Source organism: Dreissena polymorpha, chromosome 6 (genome assembly GCF_020536995.1).
Source record: "Dreissena polymorpha isolate Duluth1 chromosome 6, UMN_Dpol_1.0, whole genome shotgun sequence".
In the NCBI taxonomy this organism is placed as follows: domain Eukaryota; kingdom Metazoa; phylum Mollusca; class Bivalvia; order Myida; family Dreissenidae; genus Dreissena; species Dreissena polymorpha.
The window spans coordinates 11,086,848-11,108,842 of NC_068360.1; the positions used below are offsets into that span (position 1 = coordinate 11,086,848).

Consider the following 21,995-nt stretch of genomic DNA (forward strand, 5'->3'; position numbering starts at 1 on the left):
TATACTGTAATTGGTTAACCGTCAATGACGCGTAACTGACGAAATAGTACATGTATAAAACATCTTAAAACGAAACATTATGTCAGTAAAACTAAAAGGCATACAAAAGAGATGAATTTGCTTTCGGTGTAACGCAGTAAAATAAAGTATAAGTAAGTGAAAAACTGAACCCCAGCACGCGTGCAAATATTTATGTTCTCATTTTACAGCAAAAAAATGTTTTGCGTAATGCCCCGAAAGCAAGCAAGTATGATTATTCTCTATATATCATCAATCCGCAGAATTGTATGAAAATAGATGTTCTTTCAGAATAAATATAAATCAAAAACACACTATGTCGTGGTTCTTTTAAAATATAACCACAAACAAACTAAGACATACAATACCTTGTGCTCCCCCACCGCCGTCATTTCCCTCGCACTTCTTACAGGACTTCCGGCAGTTAGGGATCATCCAATCAGGGTTCAGCGAGCACTCGTCGGTGCGCGCCCACTTGTCGCACTCAAGAGTGTTGTGGATGTTTTCACATTCGCCGTCTATCAACATATTTTTGAACGTGAAATATTGAGAGAAAAACGCGTGTTTATTACAAATCAAAATATACCCAGTGATGGACAGTGATTTCTTGTAAGGGTTATGAAACGAAAATAGTTCAATTCTAAAGTTGTGCATATGTTTTTTAAGCAATTGTTTCGATGTTAGCTTACTGCAAAAAATATGTGCATGTATCATTTACGTATAATCATTTATTTATATTCTAGTACATATCATATGTTTTTCGATACACTGTAACGTTTAACTTACTATGTTTCGTTCAATTGGACACAATACATTTATATTTAAAAAAAATTGATTCTTAAAACGACTTGCAAATACACAATGTATAAATTATGACTAAATTAAGGGGCGTTATGGATATAAACCAACGCTTTTTAACCTACTGTAATCAGGTTCGGGTGTGGTTGTGATGACGACGACGCTTTTACCGCACATGTGACAAGACTTCCGGCAGTTCTCGGGCATCCAGACTCGGTTTATCTGGCACTCCCCTTCCGCCGCCCATTTCTCGCACTCCTCCGCCTTTGGGTGCTTGTTTGAGCAGTTCACTGCAATAGATTAAGACTCAATCATAAAGTGTTCACTTAAGGTGCCGACAAGTCAGCTTAGATTTGTCCATTATTCTAACACGGCACGTGCAAAATTTCATATAAACAAAGAAGAAAATCGTCTGGGTTATTCTGCAATAATTATGGACGGAGCTTATACACTGAAAGCACGCGCTGTAACTAAACATAACATGCCGATACATTTTCTAACAGCATAATAATCCGGTATTTTATTACTGAAAGTCGGATCTGATCGACAGAACAGCCGAAAGTTATTTTTATGGGCGAAACTTCACATAAAATAGTACAGAAGAAAAATAAGATACATTTTATAAATCTTTGGTAAAAACCGTGTCAGAATCGAAATAATAAGTGTACGTTATAGTTTATTGTCGAATAACCCACGGCCGGAAGTTTATTCGGCAACAAACTATAACGGACACGAATTACTTCTGAAGTAACACACGCCGCCGAATCACATTTAAAGGTAGCAATGATATGCGGATACCAATTACGGAACGGTAATATGATTGCTCAGATATTTGGTCGTTCGGTCCACTAAAACTCAATCGAAAGGCGTGTTTTTCTTTTTTCAGTATTCAAGTCTTTCACTTCTTTCAAATTCCTATCCAGAATATTCTCTAGATTTTCAAATTCGTCCAGGATTAATTAATGTTTGTTTTTTAAATATCAAATTAACATCAAATATATTTTTTTTAAACTTTCGTGCTGTAAAAATCGTGCAATACCAGTGTGTAATATAAACGCCTTATTTAAAAAATCAAATCAAATCCATAAAAACAAGCAATACAAATGACTTATTGAGTAGTTAAGTATTCGGTAACCTACCATCCGGGTCCGGTCCCGAGTTTGCGCATGCGTTGCACGTCTTTTTGCAGTGCTTGTGCATCCATTCGCTGTTGACGATGCACTCACCGTGCTCCTTCCACACGTCGCACTTGGAGCTCTCGTAATTGTCTTTGCATGTCGCTGTTGGACAGATAGATGTATGAGGTCATTACCACAGACAGTATGTGCCGGGTATTAAAGTGTCACTGATACGCACAATACCGACCGATAAGACTGCGGTATTGATGTCAATTTAAAGATTTCATTTATTGCAATTATATTAATATGAAAGGTGAGCATAACTTAAAGTACAAATGTTCAATTCAATAGATGTAATGAAAACGAATTAATTATATAATGAAATAAAGATTCGTTCAATTCTGAAAATCAAAAGTTATTTAGTTATGCGCAGATCTGCTCCTTCCTTTTTAACGACTTCCAACGACAACGATTCTCAAACATAATATAACTTAAGGTGCAGGTATCGGTTTAATACTGGAATTGAATGTGACATTATCCAGAAGTTTACTTGCGAAAATATGATCCATATTGGTCTTCGTGTTTACTTTAGAATCTAAAGTAAACATGAAGGCCAATATGGACCATATTTTTGTAAGTTTAGATACTGTGATAGTTATTCATCACTTTTAAACACGTTCGATTTAACTTCTATATTTTATACAAGATGAAAACACAAATACATGTACCGTCTTTAATGGAATAAGTGTTCTCATATTTCGAATGGAAAGAAATAAAGTTTAGGTATAATAACACATCTTATCTATATTGTTTATCCGAAACATGCCAATTGCAATATAAATATTAGTAGCATAGCTGATGGTTAGTCTAGATCTAGTTTGGGAAAGCGCACTTAAACTTGGTTAGTTTAATAACATGAGATATTTGATACAATTGCAAAAAAACTGGGTTGATTCCATTCATAATCTTAAATACATCTGAATAGAAAGACTAACTGTTGCTATTGGAAGGATACGTTTTAGTAAAATCTTCATTAATGAGGAACCGATAAAAGCCCCAATGCGTTAACACAAGATTTATTAATGTCAGTTATATATTGCATTAGTGGTCTTGTTTTGTAGAAGAAGCGTGTGATTCTCCTTAAAATTACATAGCCGATGGAACAAACATTTTTATCAAGATAATGTTACTCGAGTTACAAATTTTTATATTGAACACCATTTTGAATTGCTCGAGTTTCACATCAGCTGCTGTGTGAACGAGTTTTAAATGAGTCGCGTTCTGAGAAAACTTGGCATAATGCAGGTGCGTAAAGTGTCGACCCAGATTAGCCTGTGCAGTCCGCACAGGCTAATCAGGGACGACACTTTCCGCCTATATAGGATTTTTGCGAAAAAGAGACTTCATGTAAACGAAAAATGTCATAAAAGCGGAAAGTATCGTCCCTGATTAGTTTGTGCGGACTGCACAGGCTAATCTGGGACGACACTTTACGCAGATGCATTATTCCCAGTTTTCTCAGAATGCGACTCACATGGTCAGCAGTATCGTATGTAACAACTTTCAACAGGTATATGTGAAATAATTTCTAAAGAATGCATCTACTGACTACAATGTTATATTTAAAGTAACTTAAGGTAATACATTCAATTATTTGAAATAAATTGAAAATGTTATATATTATTATCAATTTTAATGAGTGACGTGAAATAGGCTTGTCACTACATATTGCTGCCAGATGTAAGTAACGTAAACATTTAATATGAATCAGGGTGCAGGATCACGCGACTTTGTTGGGTTCTTAAGTAAACGTTAATGGATGTAAACACATCGGTAACTGGTGCTTTTTTTCAAATAACTTGTTAAATCAATTTCTCATAAGAATTTCAACTAGTGCTTAAAAAACAGATCTTTAGGCCGGTTATTGCAATGCAAAATACAATAGAATTACTGTATTTAATAAGCTTGTGTTCTTGTTCAAAAAATATATGTGTACTGCATTGTTCTGCTTCACGCAACGTGAAATTTTGTCACTGATTTCATACGTATTCAAGGATTCTTATACCTTTGGATATCGGAACAAATTGCAGGAAAAACTGTCTGTTATGCACTAAAGAATTTTTCAAATGTATTTTAATAACTTTAGATATTTAAAAAAATAATAAGCTTAACGATGTGTTTACATTCTGTCCAGCCCGTGTGTAAACCCTTGAAAACTTCGTTGATCCTACACCCTGGTATCGGGATTTTCTAAAGCTAAGTTAGGTGCAAGCATGTAAGCGGGCACTTTGAATGTAAACTAGGTCGCGTCTGAATAACATGGGTACAGTCACATATCATGTGAAAATAGAATTGGAAATTCTAAAGATGCCGACCGTGTGGGCATACTCACAATTATCTATACAGTAATATCCAGGGTTAGGGTGCTTATAAGGTGTGCTATGTTGGGAAAGCCTAAATCTACAGTGCATTTTTGACAAACATGAAGCATTTATTAGTAAAAAAACAACTTTTTTCAAAGTGCAACATTCGCTTTAAGTTGGTGATTAGTATCCTACACGGGATGTGGCGCATGTATTTCACATTCGCTTTAGTTGGTGATTAGTATTCTACATGGGATGTGGTGCATGTATTCACCTACTGTCCAGTTCTGTGGACATATGTTCGCAAATCTACATAACCACTGCCATGTCCAGAGGGCAATGTGTGGGCCTGAAAATCAGACGCGATGGCGTCATATTAGTGGTCAACCGAATCAGGAGGATCCTTTAACGCTCATACCAGTTAGGAAAGCGTTTGGTTTTAAAAGGTATCCTCTATATAATTCTATGTAAAACCGGTGCCGTTTCCAGTTTTACCCCAGTGGCATTCTTTGAAGGAACTTTGTTGAGTATGACTAGATGATGTAACACACCAATTATGAAAGCCTTTGGCATTGCGGTATCAGACAAGAAGATTGTGAACGTTTTTCCTAAGTCGATGCAAAACTGGTGACCCCAGAGCGGAGCAATTTTTAACCCAAGGGGCATACTTTTAACAAACTCTATAGAGGAACTCAATATTCTGCTACATGCCAAACATTAAACTTTTTGGTTGTAGACAATGTGATGTTTAAAGGTATTTATTTTATATTATTTAAATATATGGTCCCAGATGCCAATTTTTTAACCACAAGGGCATTATGTGAACAATCTTTATAAAGAACCTCTAGGATAGGCTACTTGTCAAATATGAATGCCTTGGGTTTTGATGTTTCACATAAAAAGATTTTTATGATTACTAAAACTGATGAACCCCGGGGCAGGGACAGTTTTGACTCCGTTGGCATAATTTTAGAGAGCCTTTAAATGATGTTTTATACCAAATACGTTAGCCTTTTGCTTCCCGGTTTCAGACAAGAAGTTTTTAAACTGTATAGCTTACATGAGTATATGCAAAACTGGAGACCCTCGTCGCGGAGCAAGTTTTGATCATAAGGCAAATATTTGAACAAACCATCTAGAAGACCAAAAAACGACGCTTCTAATCAAGTATGTAATGTGGGCGTTGAGCTTTCAGAGGAGACCTCGTTTTAATGTTTTCTTTAAAAAAACTTGTAGGGCCCTGTAGCTTAATTTATCAACAGACCGGAATGAATTAAGTCGTGTTCTGAGAAAACTGGGCATAATGCATGTGCGTAAAGTGTCGTCCTAGATTAGCCTGTGCAGTCCGCACATGCTAATAAGGGACGACACTTTCCGCTTTTATTGTATTTTTAGTTTCAAGGAAGTCCCTCCTTACCGAAAATCAAGTTTAGGCGGAAAGTGTCGTCCCTGATTAGCCTGTGCGGACTGCACAGGCTAACCTGGGATAACAGTTTACGCCCATGTATTAAGCCCAGTTTTCTCAGAACAAGGCTCAATTAAACCATTTTCATAGAGGACCAGTTAATGTCAACTACAGAGATGTTTCGTCAAAGCCTGCCCAGCGGTTTAGGAGGAGATATTGTTTGAAGGAAATGCTGACGGACGCACGCGCTCGTGCATGCATGGCCGTTATAAGGGACGACGTCCATCACGGTTTCTTAATAGCTCACCATTAGAACGTTGTGTTCGGGTGAGCTTACGAGAAAAAATGCCTATTCGGAAATAAAACGACAAAATTGCGTGATAATACTGGTTGAATATCAAAAACACAAATACAAATGTGAGCCTGCAAATTTAACTAAATGACATCATAATCATAGTTATAAATAAACCAACAACAATATGTAGGCCTGAAAATGAGACAACATCATGTCAGCGTTGTGGAAATGCAATAATTTAGCATGAGTATGTGTACGCGACAAATATTCAAGGTTTTTCAAACCATTAGAAAAAGCTGGGGCTGAAAATTACGGAAGCGTATATGGTAGACCCCAATAATATGGTAATGCCGGATTTATTTATATCGACTTACTGTGAAATAACATGATATTTCGACATAGTATTGCAGCTTTTTCCCACTTAATTGTACTCGCCATAACGACATTAAGTTAAAGTCTCGACGTAAATGTTTCCGGCTTTTTCCGAAAAAATATTCGGTCTACATGATCTAAGTCGACACATCAACATAATTGTTGGCGTCATGCTCTTGTGAAAATGACTTGCCATTATAATTTTAGTCGACACGATGAGTTATTTTTTACGTCATGACACCTTTTTCATATCATGCCGTCATAAAATGTTGCCATTATCACAGCATCAGGGTGTACCATATATGCTTCCATAGAAAATGAAATAAAATGACGTCGTCGTAAAGAACCATAGGCTTACATAATCAGTGTTTCCATGTGGGACACGCTGATAACCTATTTGTTGGTCTGATTAAAAGGAAAAGTTGTGGCTTATACGTCGGTATAGGGTAAGATTAAATATTTAATGAGACGCATCAAACGAATAAAATATTTAAACGGACTTAGTCAATGGACAAAATTAGCAATATTATTTAATATAAATTAATATTGCATATAATAGAGATAACAAAACGTAAACTATTCGCGAAAGCCTTCTTAATAACTATAACACAATCATTACCGTTGTCAGGTTTCTCGTTGCCACATAGCCTACACGCCTTCTTGCAGCTCTCCAGCATGAACCGGGGGTTCCGCTGGCACTCGCCCTGGTTCGCCCACACGGCACATTGCCAACTCTCATGGGCGTTAAAGCACTCGCCTAGAGAACGAGAACAATGCCATTGTCTCTTATAGGAATTCTTTAGAATTGAAGTACTCGCCTAAAACCATGAGATCAATTTGTGAAATGTTATGTACTTGCTTTGCGGATAAACGTCTTTTGCTCTCCATTGGTATAGTGTTTTACCTATAACATTATAATTCATTAAGAATGATTGAACCGGGTTCAAGAAATAACTTAAATTACATTCCAAGTATAGATTGCACATGCAAACGTGATTAAGTACATAATAATGAAACATATGTCGATACAGGTTGCAGGACTCGTACCATCTTTGTCGTCTTGTTTGGCCTTGGAGCAGGAGTCGGAGCCATCGGGACAGATGCACTTGCAATTCTGGTCCACGTAGCCACCGTTGTTACAGACAATGGAGCTGTCACATTGTTCTGGAGTGAGAGTGGTTAATATGTAGGCATTGAGTGAGAGTGGTTAATATGTAGGCATTGAGTGAGAGTGGTTAATATGTAGGCATTCTGATTGCGGCCGCTTGGAGTGAGAGTGGTTAATATGTAGGCATTGAGTGAGAGTGGTTAATATGTAGGCATTGAGTGAGAGTGGTTAATATGTAGGCATTAAGTGAGAGTGGTTAATATGTAGGCATTCTGATTGCGGCCACTTGGAGTGAGAGTGGTTATTATGTAGGCATTGAGTGAAAGTGGTTAATATGTAGGCATTGAGTGAGAGTGGTTAATATGTAGGCATTCTGATTGCGGCCACTTGGAGTGAGAGTGGTTATTATGTAGGTATTGAGTGAGAGTGGTTAATATGTAGGCATTGAGTGAGAGTGGTTAATATGTAGGCATTGAGTGAGAGTGGTTAATATTTAGGCCTTCTGATTGCGGCCACTTGGAGTGAGAGTGGTTAATATGTAGGCATTGAGTGAGAGTGGTTAATATGTAGGCATTGAGTGAGAGTATTTTATATGTAGGCATTCTGATTGCGGCCACTTGGAGTGAGAGTGGTTAATATGTAGGCATTCTGATTGCGGCCACTTTAACGTTTAGGGAAAATTAGTCAAGTTAGTAGTACTTGTCGACCCCAGGCTAAGGTTACGCAAAAGCGGATTTTTTGTTGTAATGTGCTGACTAAATAATAAATTAAAAAAATCACATTCTATGTAATCCGTGATCGACCACAAAGAATATTTAATAAATTTTGGGTTTACATTTCCGTTCGAATATTATTGTTAAGTTTTAAAATGCTGCTATCCACTATATTTTTATTTATCAATATGCCAGTGTTCCTATCCCGTTGTATTAAGTCGCCTATATATTTCGTTTACACAGTGAGCAATCTTCACAAAAAAGTTCCATAAAACGACTGACGCATATTAAATCAATTTTACACTTAGAACGGAAAATATGTAATAAACATCAAACCAATTTTATTTTCTCGCGGATTCTTAAAACAAAAATATCGTTGAACATAACTTACTTGCGCATTGATACATGAGGTTGACTATCTTGACGTCAGTAAAAGATAGTTCCTTCCGGTACACGCGACCAATGGAGCTTTCCTTATCGGGGTGCAGAGCTTTAATAGTTTGCGATTTACCATCCGATGAAAACGCCTGCAGCAATACAAAAATATCTTACAAAGTAACATGCGAAAAATTCAATACAAGCTATTGAAACACTAGAAACCCGGTTAGTATTATTTGTATTAGCTCAATTTATGGTTGCTTCGAAAAGAACAATATCGCATGAAATACAGTTTTTAGTGCATATACGACTTAAATTGCGGAGATGAAGATTCTGATATTATTTTCAAAAACTGTATACAACTATAAAACTATAAACATGTTTTGTCGATGGAAGATTAATTGTAAAGCTTCGAGCAGATATTAATCTAAAAATAACCCTCACAGTTATCCCATAATGCATCACAGATGAATATTCATAGTCCACTTTCAGCTGGTCCACTTCCTGTGCGGAATATTTATTGAACCAGATGCGCATGCTCGGCTGCACGTTCTGGTAGAGGATCTCGATGTACTGGTCCCTGTTGGGGAGCTGGTGCTCGTGCACGAGACCAATGGCGTGCCCTATCTCGTGCAAGTACAGTCCTTTCTGAAATGCAGCGGACGAGTGAAGTGTCTTATTTGAATACGGATATTTCATTCTTTCTGAGAGTCTCTCATACAAATTCAGCTTCCGCAGAGTGACAATTTTTCAAACTTTCAAACACAATCTCGAAACGTTGCCAACATTTTTTTGCCATATTCTGTTTTAGCATTATTTCCTTAATCTAAAATGATAATGAAATCTATCAGTATCCGTTTAACAGGGTATGGACAATTTTTAAATTAAAATATTCAGGTAAATAAAGTCGATTAAACGTTGATAAATAGAGACTTACAGGCGTCTACTCTATCGTTGTGAAGATATCAAGGTAGGCTTAGAATGTCAAAAACAACAGCCTTCAAAATGATCCAAACGCTATAGTCTACTTTTGATTTCAACCTCCAATATCGTTGGAAAAATGCACCAAAAACGCATAAAAAGAAGTTTTCCAGTTATACGCGACACATGCACAAAAAGGATATTTAAATCGTTTCATATGCCACATGGACACATCGTTCACCCATAAACAAAATTCCATGTGTCCATTTCGGCGTTCCATTTTGCTTTCAGTATACCTTATTTACAAGTACAAAATGTTAATAAACATTTTGCGGGCTGGCTATTTCCGTTGGTAATGCGTTGAGCTACAAATCCGACGATTGCAGGTTCGATAACTGGCCCAGACACATAACTTGTGCGGGGATTGGTAATGAAATGTGTCTTGTTCTGTGAAAATTTCGCAAAATGCATGTGCGTAAAGTGTCGTCTCAGATTACCGTAGCCTGTGCAGTCCGCACAGGCTAATCAGGGACGACTCTTTTCGCTTTAATGGTATTTTTCGTTTAAAGGAAGTCACTTTTTACCGAAAATCTAGTTTTACGCGAAAAGTGTCGTCCCTGATTAGCCTGTGCGGACTGCACAGGCTAATCTGCGACGACACTTTACGCACATTCATTATGCCCTGTTTTCTCAGAACGCGACTCAAATAATTTCTTAGACCATTTTCCCCTCACTCTGAGTATAGTATGGTTGTTATCCGCTACTCGCTAAAGTGTGCTATCCCTGAGTCGGTAGACTGACAGCCGTGATTTCAAATGAATGCAGTTGACAACTATAAAAACAAGAGCTGTAAGAAGACAGCACGCTCGACTTTTCGAGTGCTTAACAGTATAAAGGGGAAATTGTTCATATTCAATAAGGTCAAGGTAATATAGTCATATTCTAACTGGAATAGGGCCATAATTGAAACATATTAATCGCTTATGTTTTAAAGAAGTGGTACATTTTAGACAATTCTGAGTTCAAGTATATTTTCCACAATCTATTGAACATTTGTAAAGACATAAAACAAACTAATAAGATTATATTTCAAGTTTGAAAGCAATAGCTTGGGTGTGATGGTTGGACGGTCTTTTTTATCCATGAGATACACATCCATGCTAAATCTCAAGTTGCTATCTTCAATATTGCAAAAGTTATGACCAATGTTTAAGTTTTCGGACGGACGGACGGACGGACAGACGCCATATATTTGACCTTTGACCTTGAAGTATGACTTTGACCTTAACCTTTCACCACTCAAAATGTGCAGCTGTATCACATACACATGCATGCCAAATATCAAGTTGCAATTTTCAATATTGCCAAAATTGACCTTTGACATTGAAGGATGACCATGACCTTATACCACTCAAAATGTGCAGCTCCATGAGATACGCAAGCATGCCAAATATCCAGTTGATATCTTCAATTTTAAAGGTTTCGGACGGACGGACAGACGCCATTTATTTGACCTTTGACCTTGAAGGACGACCTTGACCTTCCACCCCTCAAAATGTGCAGCTCCATGAGATACACATCCATGCCAAATATCAAGTTGCTATCTTCAATATTGCAAAAGTTATGGCCAATGTTAAAGTTTTCGGATGGATGCACAGCCTGACGGACAGTTCAACTGCTACCGGGGGCATAAAAAAATGAAAAAAAATTAAAACGAATGGGGGGGATTCTGGGGTGGGGCCTCGGGGTGGTTTGGGTGGAGTCCATTGTGATATGTTAGGTAAGCGTTGTTTTGTCAAAGTATGAATCAAATCTGATCCTAAATAAAGAAGTTATGGCAATTTAAGTAAAATTTATTTATTTGACATTGAAATTCAAGGTCATTTGAAGGTCAAGGTCAAATTCAACTTGCCAGGTAAAGTACCCTCATGATAGTAAGAAAGTATTTGCAGTTTGAAAGCAATAGCCTTGATACTTAAGAAGTAAAGTGCATCTAAACACAAAATTTAACAAAATATTCAAAGTAACTAAGTCAAAAAAGGGCCATAATTGCGTCAAAATGTCAACCAGAGTTATGCAACTTGTCCTGTACAGTCCCCTCATAATAGTGAGCGAGTGTTCCAAATCTGAAAGCAATAGCTATGATACTTTAGGAGTAAAATGGACCAAAACACAAAACTTAACAAAATTTTCAATTTTTTAAGTATAAAAGGGGCCATAATTCTGTCAAAATGCCAGTCAGAGTTACATAACTTTGCCTGCACAGGGCAAGTATAAAAGCAATAGAATAAAGTGGACCTAAACAAAAAACTAAACCAATTTTTCAATTTTCTAAGTATAAAAAGTGGCATAACTCTAAAAGATAATGCTGACAGAGTTATGCAACTTGACATACATAATTGTCTTGTTGCCATAAAGAAGTATTCCAAAATTGAGTTAATTATTTTTGATAGTGTTAAAGTTATTTGACTTTATAAAAAACTTAAACCAACGGCGACGCCTACGCCAGGGCGAGTAGTATAGCTCTCATTTTTCTTCGAAAAATCGAGTTAAAAATGAAAAAAAAAAAAAAAAATGAAGTTTCATTGACTTTTAGCTTTTGTGAAAGTTTGGCCAATTAGTACAAATGCCCTATAATGTTGACAACGTTTTATTGAAACTATATTATTACATTTCGAAGGTTTACAAGGTTAAGTGCCACTTACAAATCTGCAGCCGTTCTTCTCCAAATTCAGTGGCTGCTCGCCACCCACCATACCAAGTTGAGAATTGCAACTAGAAATTTAAAAAAGGTAAAAGTAGAAGTAAAAACCCTTAACATTAGGATTCATATTATTTGATTGCAATGTCAAATCCAATCACAAAATAATTTTAAAAAATCAGCATATGACAATAGCCAAATGCGAATAACTTCAAACAGACATTATACTTAAATATTGACTACTTATCAACAATTATATCTATCGTTCAATTAAACATGTTCAATGTATCGTAAATTATATAGTTCAGAAGCGCAAGAATTCAACCGCCTTTCAAAATCATTATTTACAACTGAATTTAGTCGAATAAGCATAATTAACTGTTAACACTATATGCTTAAAAGGATTAGAAAGGCCCTACAGCTTCAGACTTTTCTCGGTATATTGTTTATTAGTGCAGATGTATTGCCTTTCAACGCACTGTCAAGAGTGACAAAATTCAACAACGTGTCATCTTTCGTTTTTTACAGGTTTACAACTTCTGACAATCGCATTTAAAATTAATATAACAAAAACATAATTGAATCGATCATTCCCTGGTAAGATCGGGCAGATGATTCGTTCCGGTTTATACGTACCCCATGCCGTTCTGAAAGCGCACGACATTCCGGTCGCTCTTGATTGCGGGCCGGAAACGAAGACACGTGTACTTCTCCCATTCCGTCATGGCGGTGCGAATCATGTACTCCTCTTTTTCGGCTGCAAACAAACAACGGGGTTGATAATGAAAATTCTCTTCGGAGAGGAATGTTAGCTTATAAATATGAAATTCAAATAGAACTTTCGATTGAAACTTCTCTACGACATCTACTGCTCCAAGCAATACTTGTCCTTTTTGAAAATGTCAAAGAAATGCATATAAACAGACATTCCAGGAACAACATATAGGACAAAGTCCGAAGACATTTACAGGAAAGAAATTCTTGTTCACCTCTACTTGTGTTTTATTTAGGCATGAGTTCGTTACTGCGTCCCTATTTTGGTAATAAAAAACATTCCTGGTATGGTCATTTCAGCAGTAAAAAGTTGTGCATGATTTTCTTGTAATGCATTGATGAATAGTAGCTTGCAAATCATACAAACAACCTTGGGAAAATAATGTTTTAACCCATTTATGCCTAGTGGACTCTCCCATCCTTCTAAATTGGATCAATTTATTTCCAAAATTAGGAATGTCTAGTGTATTTATTTCTATATTTGGAATATTTGTTACAGAAATTCCTTTAAGCAAACAGCGCAGACCCTGATGAGACGCCGCATCATGCGGCGTCTCATCTGGGTCTACGCTGTTTGCCAAGGCCTTTTTTCTAGACGCTAGGCATAAATGGGTTAAATCAGTTAAATACCACTCTTGCAGACAATTCATTTTGAAGCCTGGTTTAAGGAAAGTATGAAAACAAACAATATCCAAGAGTTCTCTCAAAACTGTGTATTATTTTAGCAGTTTAAATCAGCCGAATACTTTATATTGATGCATTGGATACAAAAAAGTTGTTGTTAAATGTGGTAACAAATGACGTCATAATCGTCGTATTTATTGCAAAACAATTCAAAATCGATCATTATTTTTAACGTTAAGGTTTACATACCATAATCGAGAAATCGCTTAGGATTAGGTACGAAGTTGTAGAAGCGAACCATAGGAACTACTTCCCCTTGATTATAATTGCTCAATATTCAAACCTTAGACTGTTTAGTCAGTAACCCATTTATGCATAGTGGACTCTCCCATCCTTCTAAAGTGGATCAATTTATTTCCAAAATTAGGGATGTCTAGTATATTTATTTCTATATTTATAATATTTCTTACAGAAATTTCTTTAAGCAAACAGCGTAGATCCAGATGAGACGCCGCACGCATCATGTGGCGTCTCATCTGGGTCTACGCTGTTTGCCAAGGCCTTTTTTCTAGACTCTAGGCATAAATGGGTTAATAACGATGATATCTAAAACAAATCGATGACCAAAAATGTTTGCCTCTGTAAGGCTCTTACTAAAATGTTCAGTTATGAATCTGTACGGGACAACGCCCTCGGGCCATCGCAGAATGACGTCACGAATGGCCTTTCTCTTCGACCTCTCCAATTTCCGGCCAGTTTTTGACCTCTTGCGTCTCGGCAATGTATCACTGTGTTTGGTAAAATGGCAATTAGAAATACTGCATAAAAGCTGCTAACTTTGAAAAATAAGGTCTAAACGAACACAGTTGACACAGGATTAGTTCCCGTGGCCATTTAAGTTAAATTATGTAATATTGCAAAAAGGAATTATGTAGTGATGTATTATACACATAGTTATAATTCTTAAGTGCACGCTATTTATGTGTATGTTATCAATGATCATTTAGGAAAGTAGTTTAACCCATTTATGCCTAGTGGACTCTCCCATCCTTCTAAATTGGATCAATTCATTTCCAACATTAGGGATGTCTGGTTAATTATTTCTATATTAAGAATATTTCTTACAGAAATTCCTTTAAGCAAACAGCGCCGACCCTGGTGAGACGCCGCATCATGCGGTGTCTCATCTTGGTCTGCGCTGTTTGCCAAGGCCTTTTTTCTAGACGCTAGGCATAAATGGGTTAAGAATTGGACAATTTTCAGAAAACCTAAGGTCCATTGCCACGAGACCGGTGTGCACACACGATGTACCTACTTGTAATTGACCGGGTTTTCGTACAGGTTATAGAACTGCTCGTGCGTGAGGCGCATGTCAAGCTCGGCCAGCACCGTGCCGTCGTCGGTGAGCATCAGGTTCTGAGCCACTGAAGCGAAAGTACTCCTGCACTTAAAAGGGATCACCATTGTTTATATATTGAAGACTCGTTCTCGAAAAACAGGGCTTAATGCACGTGCTGAACGTATTGTCCTAGATTAGTATATGCAGTCCGCACATTCTAATCTTGGAAGACACTTTCCGCTGTTAAGGAAGTATTTTCTAAACGAACATCGAAATTAAAAGGAGAGTGGCGTCCCTCAATAGCATGTGCGCATTGCACCGGCTAATCTGGGACAACACTTTACGCACTGGCATTAAATCCCGTTTTCCCCATAACGCGACTCATTTAATTCCTTAATAAAGTATGAGTCCAAGCAGAAATAGACGTACACCTTGGTGAAATTTACGTAGAGGGAGGTAAAATGAATAGGATTCACAGAAAGCAATCGCTCGTGTATATATCCAAGTTTGCGGGCTAATAAAATTTCAAATTATAAAATATTATGTTCATGTATGCACATTGTATTCAGAATTATTTGACATATACCATTACCAAACGTATCTTTAGGTGCAACTGTCAATTATCGCATAGATAAGCCGGAAACATACACTATCAAAACCGCTTGTATATACCAATTTTATTGTACTGGAACGGTAACAATATTACCACGGGAATCTGGGTATAACAACAAAATTAAAACAAGACTACACCAACCTAAAAGTAACACAATACACTTTAAGCATTACCTTTAAAATTTGCAAATAAAGAAAGAAAATGGTAGTATTCTATATTTGCAGTTGCTTAATATGATATGTGCCTTTACCTTGCAAAACAAAAGAACCCACATCATACGTGCAGGGGTCTTTTTTTCCAACGTGATAGCAAAGGAATGGTTGGGAGATATTACAATAAACAAAAAATGTTATAGATTCATAACATATTCAACAAGAAAAATCGCACTCTTCATTAATAAAAATGAGAAAATCGTATTTTCTTTAATTCATAATTGTAATCAAAATGGGGAAAAAAAGGTGTTTGTAACGCTTTTTAACGATAATATAGCAAAAATGTGTATTATCACGATAGCGTTTAGACTATATTTCGAATTCGACGTGCGATAGTGATAGAGCGTAAGCATCTGTTTCTTAAGGACCCGTGTTCGCACCCTAGGGCATGTCTTTTATCTTTCTAATTGTTATTATTAGTGTAAATATTATTCCTACATATTTCAATTTTGCTTGTAAATTTGTTCAATGATAATTTTATTACGAACATCTATAAAAAAGTAATTTTAAGCCTAAACATGAGCAAAACCCACGCTAACTTATATCAAATGACCTTACTTTCGATGCCTCCGCTGGCCCGGGAGATGATCTGGTCTATGGTTAGCTCCGTGTAGGGCTCCGTGCCGTTCATGTTCATCGGCTCAATCTTCAGCTGCTGCAACTCCTCCAGTAGCAACTGCGCCGTTGCTAGGCGACACGTGACAATCATCTGAACATTGAAACAGAAATTTGAAAATTATCTGAAACCAAATTTGTTGAAAATTTAGTTTTTCAACAGAAATGTTGTTTTTTAATAAAGATGACCGGCTTGACCACACGCAACTCATATGCACTCCAAGTTTTCCTTATTTGAAATAATTTAAATTTGTTATTTCATGTACAGGTCTCGGATAGTTAGCAAATCTTATAAGTACACCACACTACTCATAAGCACTCAAATTAAAGACTTTAAAATAAGGTATATGTGAATGAAATTTTATTTCAATATCCGAAATCGTCATTTAGCCGGAACCCATGTTTTTCTTATAAAACGAGTTATCTCGACCTTGACCACAACATCCCTGACCAATCAAAAGCGACGTTTTAAAATACCATAGATCTTCAGAAACATATCTATATGAAATAGATTGAGATCTATTCAGCTGAAAATCTAAGTTTTCTCTTGGACGCCCAAACAAAACCCAAACTCCCGTATAAGACATGAAATGCGCAAAAAATATTGGTGTATAACAGGATGTATTATGACAAAAACTTTAAGCTGAAACTTCAACAGCGATCCTTAACATTAAATATTTTCCGCTGACGTCGAAAATGAAAAAAAGCTGACAAAACACAGACTAATTTCAAAACAATGAAGACGTTGATCTCTTTGAAATTCATGTTTGATTATTCAGTATAAAAAGTCTTTGGTGAAAAGAACAACTTTGCTCAGAATACAAGCACAGAACTAAACGTTCCATGTAAATGTACTCTTAAAACAGCTGAGAAATAAAATGGCAACGCAAACAAAAGCAAAAATGCCAGGTGTGCAATAATTCTCCGTATTTTACATTTCTCCCACTCTGCTCTGTTTTTCCCGTTCCGCAAGAACACCGAGCACGTTACGGCCGTTGAAAACGCACATTAAAATGTGATTTGTTATCATGGAGAGTTCTTCTAGTTCCCACGACCAAGCTGTGGTTTGCAATTGTACCTATTACACTTTTTGCTATACAAGTATTAGTATGTATTGTCTTCGAATTGCCTTCACGTTTTCGCTTGTTTGCCAAATGAATCGCGTTCTGAGAAAACTGGACATAATGCATGTGCGTAAAGTGCGGACTGCACAGGCTAATCTGGGACGACACTTTACGCCTTAACAAGATTTTCGGTAAGAAGGGACTTCCTTTAAACGAAATGTACCATAAAAGCGGAAAGTGTCGACCCTGATTAGCCTGTGCGGACTGCACAGGCTAATCTGGGACCACACTTTACGCACATGCATTATGCCCAGTTTTCTCAGAACACGGCAAAAATGTATTGCATGGGGTCTTCGTACAAAGCAGACCGTTCTCAGCAGATGAACTGCTGGTCTGGTAAAAAATACACGAGACGCTCCGTAACAGAAGCAGCGTTCATGGCTTTTGTTATCGGGGATTACATGCAGCATCAAATGTATTATAGTCTGCGTGATTTCAGCCGTGTTTTTTTTAGAATGTAAATCAGGCCAGTAAGGTAAGGAAAGATTAAAATTACAAGGGCAACAACTCTGTTAGTAATATTTTACCATAACAAATGAAAAGTGCAAACTTTCTTCATTTTATACCTGAACAAAGCGATAAAACGCGCCTGTTCCGTTATACAGAATATACAACGATAACCTTTTTTCATAAATGCACACGGATGTTAAATAAAATCGTTAGTGTAAAGATGAAAAGATGTAATGAGAAACAAGCATTCAAAAAGTAATAATTGCGCCGTGAACATAATTGTGTATTCCGCATTAAAACTCGGTTTCTTCATGTGTTTTGTAACTCTGTTAAAGTCGCAATCACATGTTGTTGTTTTTTGTTTGTTTCCACACGTCAATAAATTAATTTAACTTGTAGGTTTTGGCATTGCGCTTAGCATGCACGTGTTCATAAAAAGAAGACTATATATAATAACATGTGTGTTTATTTTTTACTTTCGATCACTTTGGTCAAAGTTTTCTTTGCGCATTAGACCTTCTTATTTTTATCAAAACTCTCATTTACAGGGAGTCCTATTTTCTATTAAACCTTTGCATGCTGGGAAATATGTCGTCTGCTAAAATGATGTCTGCTAAATTTCTAAAATTAGCATTTTCTTTGATTTTTTTTTTCAAAAAATACTATCAGAATAGCAAACAGTTTGGATCCTGATGAGACGCCACGTTTTGTGGCGTCTCATCTGGATCCAAACTGTTCGCAAAGGCCTTCAAATTCCGGTTCCAGCGCTCAAAGGGTTAATGCGCGCATGCGTTCAACCGTCTTCTAACGCGCCATTATCTGCAAATAGTGCCAGTAGGTTACCATTCTTTGCTACACAATTATTTGTTTTCATCAGCATTACGATAAGATTTATGAGTTATCTCGGTAGGTTTTCCTAAACCTGGAAGGCGGAGGTCCGCCATTTCTTTGCGATCTTCTGTCAAACACTGTTCACTTATTTGATGATATAATATAAGATATTTTGCATGTATCTCTAAATAAATTACAATAAGTCTAAAATGCGGTCACAAAAAGGACCCATTTAAAAACTTTAACAGAATACTATATCGACCGTTATTATTTAAATTAACATATCATTAAAAAGCAAAGTGTTTGTTGAAGGAAGGAATTTTATCCAAAGTGTAGCGCAAATTTGTGATAGGTCTATTATCACAACTGTACCATGCGTTTTGTGGAACGTGATTTGTTTCTACAAGTCAAGCTTTTTTTTGACGAAAAATCTTAAAGGTATTGCGAATTCCTTTCTTGCAATGATCGCAAGGAGGATTTGCGCGTATAGGTTTTTAAACTCATGTAAACTTTTTACGTTTTTGCTATAAAATTACAGTAATACAAAGGACCATCTATTGGATGAATGCGGACTTTATTTTCACATAATATGGAATTTAAATAAATCTTTACACAAACTGAAAACATATGAATAAAAGGACTCGTAATCAACCAATTGTATTCGTATGATTTTTACCATATGTGATTAAAATAATTGGCCCCTGTGTCAACTGTGGCGTGTTTAATTTCGTAAAATAAGGACTGCTTATAATGGCTTTCTTATCAGATTGAAAACAATAGCAAAACCCACTTGACATATGCTATGCGTTTTCGGAAACGCTAATGTATGACACTTGGCGATAAAAAACTGTATTGTAACAATTAAATGCTTACTTCAACAAAAACCGGTTATCGAGACTAAAATTGTGTCGGACCTCATTAAACGTGAAAGTGTTTTGTACAACGAATGACACAGCATCCTAATTTATATGAACATGATGAAGTATTACACGATATGTTTAACCTGACCTTCGCAGATTGATATTCAGTTTGATTCCGTTTATAACCGTAGTCGGCTCTATATTTATTAGTTATCATATTGTTACATTATTATAAGGAAATTGAAAGAGACCAGAAAAAGCGTAGCTTTAGACCAGTCCGTTCAGGAGCGAGCCTGTCCCCTATTAAGTCACGCAAGCACGTGTTTGCGGTGTCATTAGCGGAAAGCATAGCTCCTGACTCTGGATTTTGTGTAACTTAAGAACACCTGTTTTGTTGATTTTTGACTAGCAAAACGATGGTGACAGTGTCAAAACTTTTTCCGTAACGAACTGCATTATATTCAAATGTTTATCAAAGGATTTTACGCTATCACCATACCCACGACTCAAAAAGAACCCACGACTCAAAAAGAACATATCATATTTTATATGAACCACTGCATTCAAAATAGAGAAACTCCTATACACGTATTCACTAACTGAATACCGCGAAAAGTAGAAATGTAGAGACATTTGAAAGTTATTGAAACAGATAAAGGAGTTATAGCTAACCGAAATGAGTTTTTTTTAATCAATTAAATTTCACTGCGATGCATGTGAAGCGCTAAGAATATATGGTTATTGTATAATTTAAATAAACAGTATACATAATTTGTGTACATGTTTTCGTGTTATTGTTTGTTATCAACTTGTTTAAGAAATTGTCAATTCGAGCATTCGTGAAAGGCAATCGGATGATGTTAATATGTAAAATATTATAACGAAAAAACGTGAAAAGAGTGTTAGAATCATTTCGCGGAATATAATGTACCACTGAGTGCTTTTTTTTAATAATGCCCAATACAAATCTGGTATTAAACATGATTCATTATGTAAAAAAAACTGCTAATACTTCGTCTGTACCTTTTTGAACCATAGAGCTATACGCTGTGTAAAATACAATGTGAATCGAATTTACGAATAACTGACCTATAGTTTCACGACTCCTTTTGTACGTGTTTTCAATATGGTGTTCGATAATTGTTGCCTTTATAATATTTATACATATATGTGTCGTGTTCTGAGAAAACTGTGCATAATGCATATGCGTAAAGTGTCATCCCAGATTAGCCGGAGCAGTCCGCACAGGCTAATCAGGGACGACACTTTCCGCCTTAACTGGATTTTAGTGTGGAAGAGACTTTCTTTAAACGAAAAATACCATAAAAGCGGAAAGTGTCGTCCCTGATTAGCCTGTGTGGACTAGACAGGCTAATCTGGGACGACACTTTACGCACAAGCATTAAGCCCAGTTTTCTCAGAACGCGTCTCATATAAACATTAATATTATTCAATTGCAGTATGACGAATGTCTCAGTTGACAATTACTTAAGAAACGTGCATTCACATTCAATTCAGCGAAAAAGAAGCTAACACTCGTTCCTTGAGAAAAAAAACACATCATTATTAAAATAATTATAGTCCGCAAAAAGCACTTACCCATAATATAATCCCTAGGCATGTTCGTATAACTTCTTCCATGCTTATAATAGAAGCCCGTACTCCCTCGCGTTAACAATAATTGAAGGCTGCCTGGCGAAGCACATAAACGTTAGGTAATAGTTCGAACAATTTATTTTATCACAGAAAATTTCACGCCACTGTCTGTTTTATACATCCATTATCTTAAGTGGTGGCTGACTTCAGCATGATGTTTAAGTACGGAACCAGACCTGTATGTAAACACTTCAAAGGCGTAGCACCAATATCCATAGAAATAATGACTGCGGTGATTGATATACGTATCCACTTATTGATAATTGTGAGATCAGGACAGTTCTACATATATTGTTCATATTGATGAGTCCGTTATGAGGAAGCTGATGACGACACAAATGGTGCTGCTGCTGCTGCTGCTACTTCCGATGATAATACTCACTATACTGATGAAAAGGACATTATGGTTATGAAGAACATCATTATGATTTCATGGTGTGTGATGATTATGTTGATAATGATGATGATGATGATGATTATTACGATGATGATGATGATGATGTTTGTGTTGTTGTTGTAGTTGTTGTTGTTGTTGTTTATGATGATGATGATGATGATGATGATAATGATGGTGATGATGATGATGATGATGATGATGATGATGATGATGATGATGATGATGATGATGATGATGATGATGATGATGATGATGATGATGATGATGATGATGATGATGATGATGATGATGATGATGATGATGATGATGA

At 36.5% G+C, this 21,995-nt stretch overlaps 1 protein-coding gene across 2 annotated transcripts in view; it reads right to left on the reverse strand.

Moving 5' to 3' along the window:
• Nucleotides 1-21,441, reverse strand: part of LOC127836682 (zinc metalloproteinase nas-15-like) — a 34,986-nt gene extending 13,545 nt beyond the window's left edge. The window contains exons 1-14 of one of the 2 annotated variants that reach the window (XM_052363375.1): nt 21,232-21,441; nt 16,311-16,461; nt 14,904-15,012; nt 14,243-14,376; nt 12,827-12,947; nt 12,195-12,264; nt 9,013-9,216; nt 8,582-8,717; nt 7,417-7,533; nt 6,989-7,126; nt 4,572-4,646; nt 1,956-2,096; nt 942-1,106; nt 387-536 (exon numbers count right to left, since the gene is read on the reverse strand). In XM_052363375.1, the coding sequence (XP_052219335.1) occupies nt 387-536; nt 942-1,106; nt 1,956-2,096; nt 4,572-4,646; nt 6,989-7,126; nt 7,417-7,533; nt 8,582-8,717; nt 9,013-9,216; nt 12,195-12,264; nt 12,827-12,947; nt 14,243-14,376; nt 14,904-15,012; nt 16,311-16,461; nt 21,232-21,273 (1,753 nt within the window). In that variant the 5' untranslated portion in view covers nt 21,274-21,441. The remainder of the gene's footprint in view (nt 1-386; nt 537-941; nt 1,107-1,955; nt 2,097-4,571; nt 4,647-6,988; nt 7,127-7,416; nt 7,534-8,581; nt 8,718-9,012; nt 9,217-12,194; nt 12,265-12,826; nt 12,948-14,242; nt 14,377-14,903; nt 15,013-16,310; nt 16,462-21,231) is intronic. The other variant, XM_052363376.1, reaches the window with a different exon arrangement.
• Nucleotides 21,442-21,995: the final 554 nt, after the last annotated feature.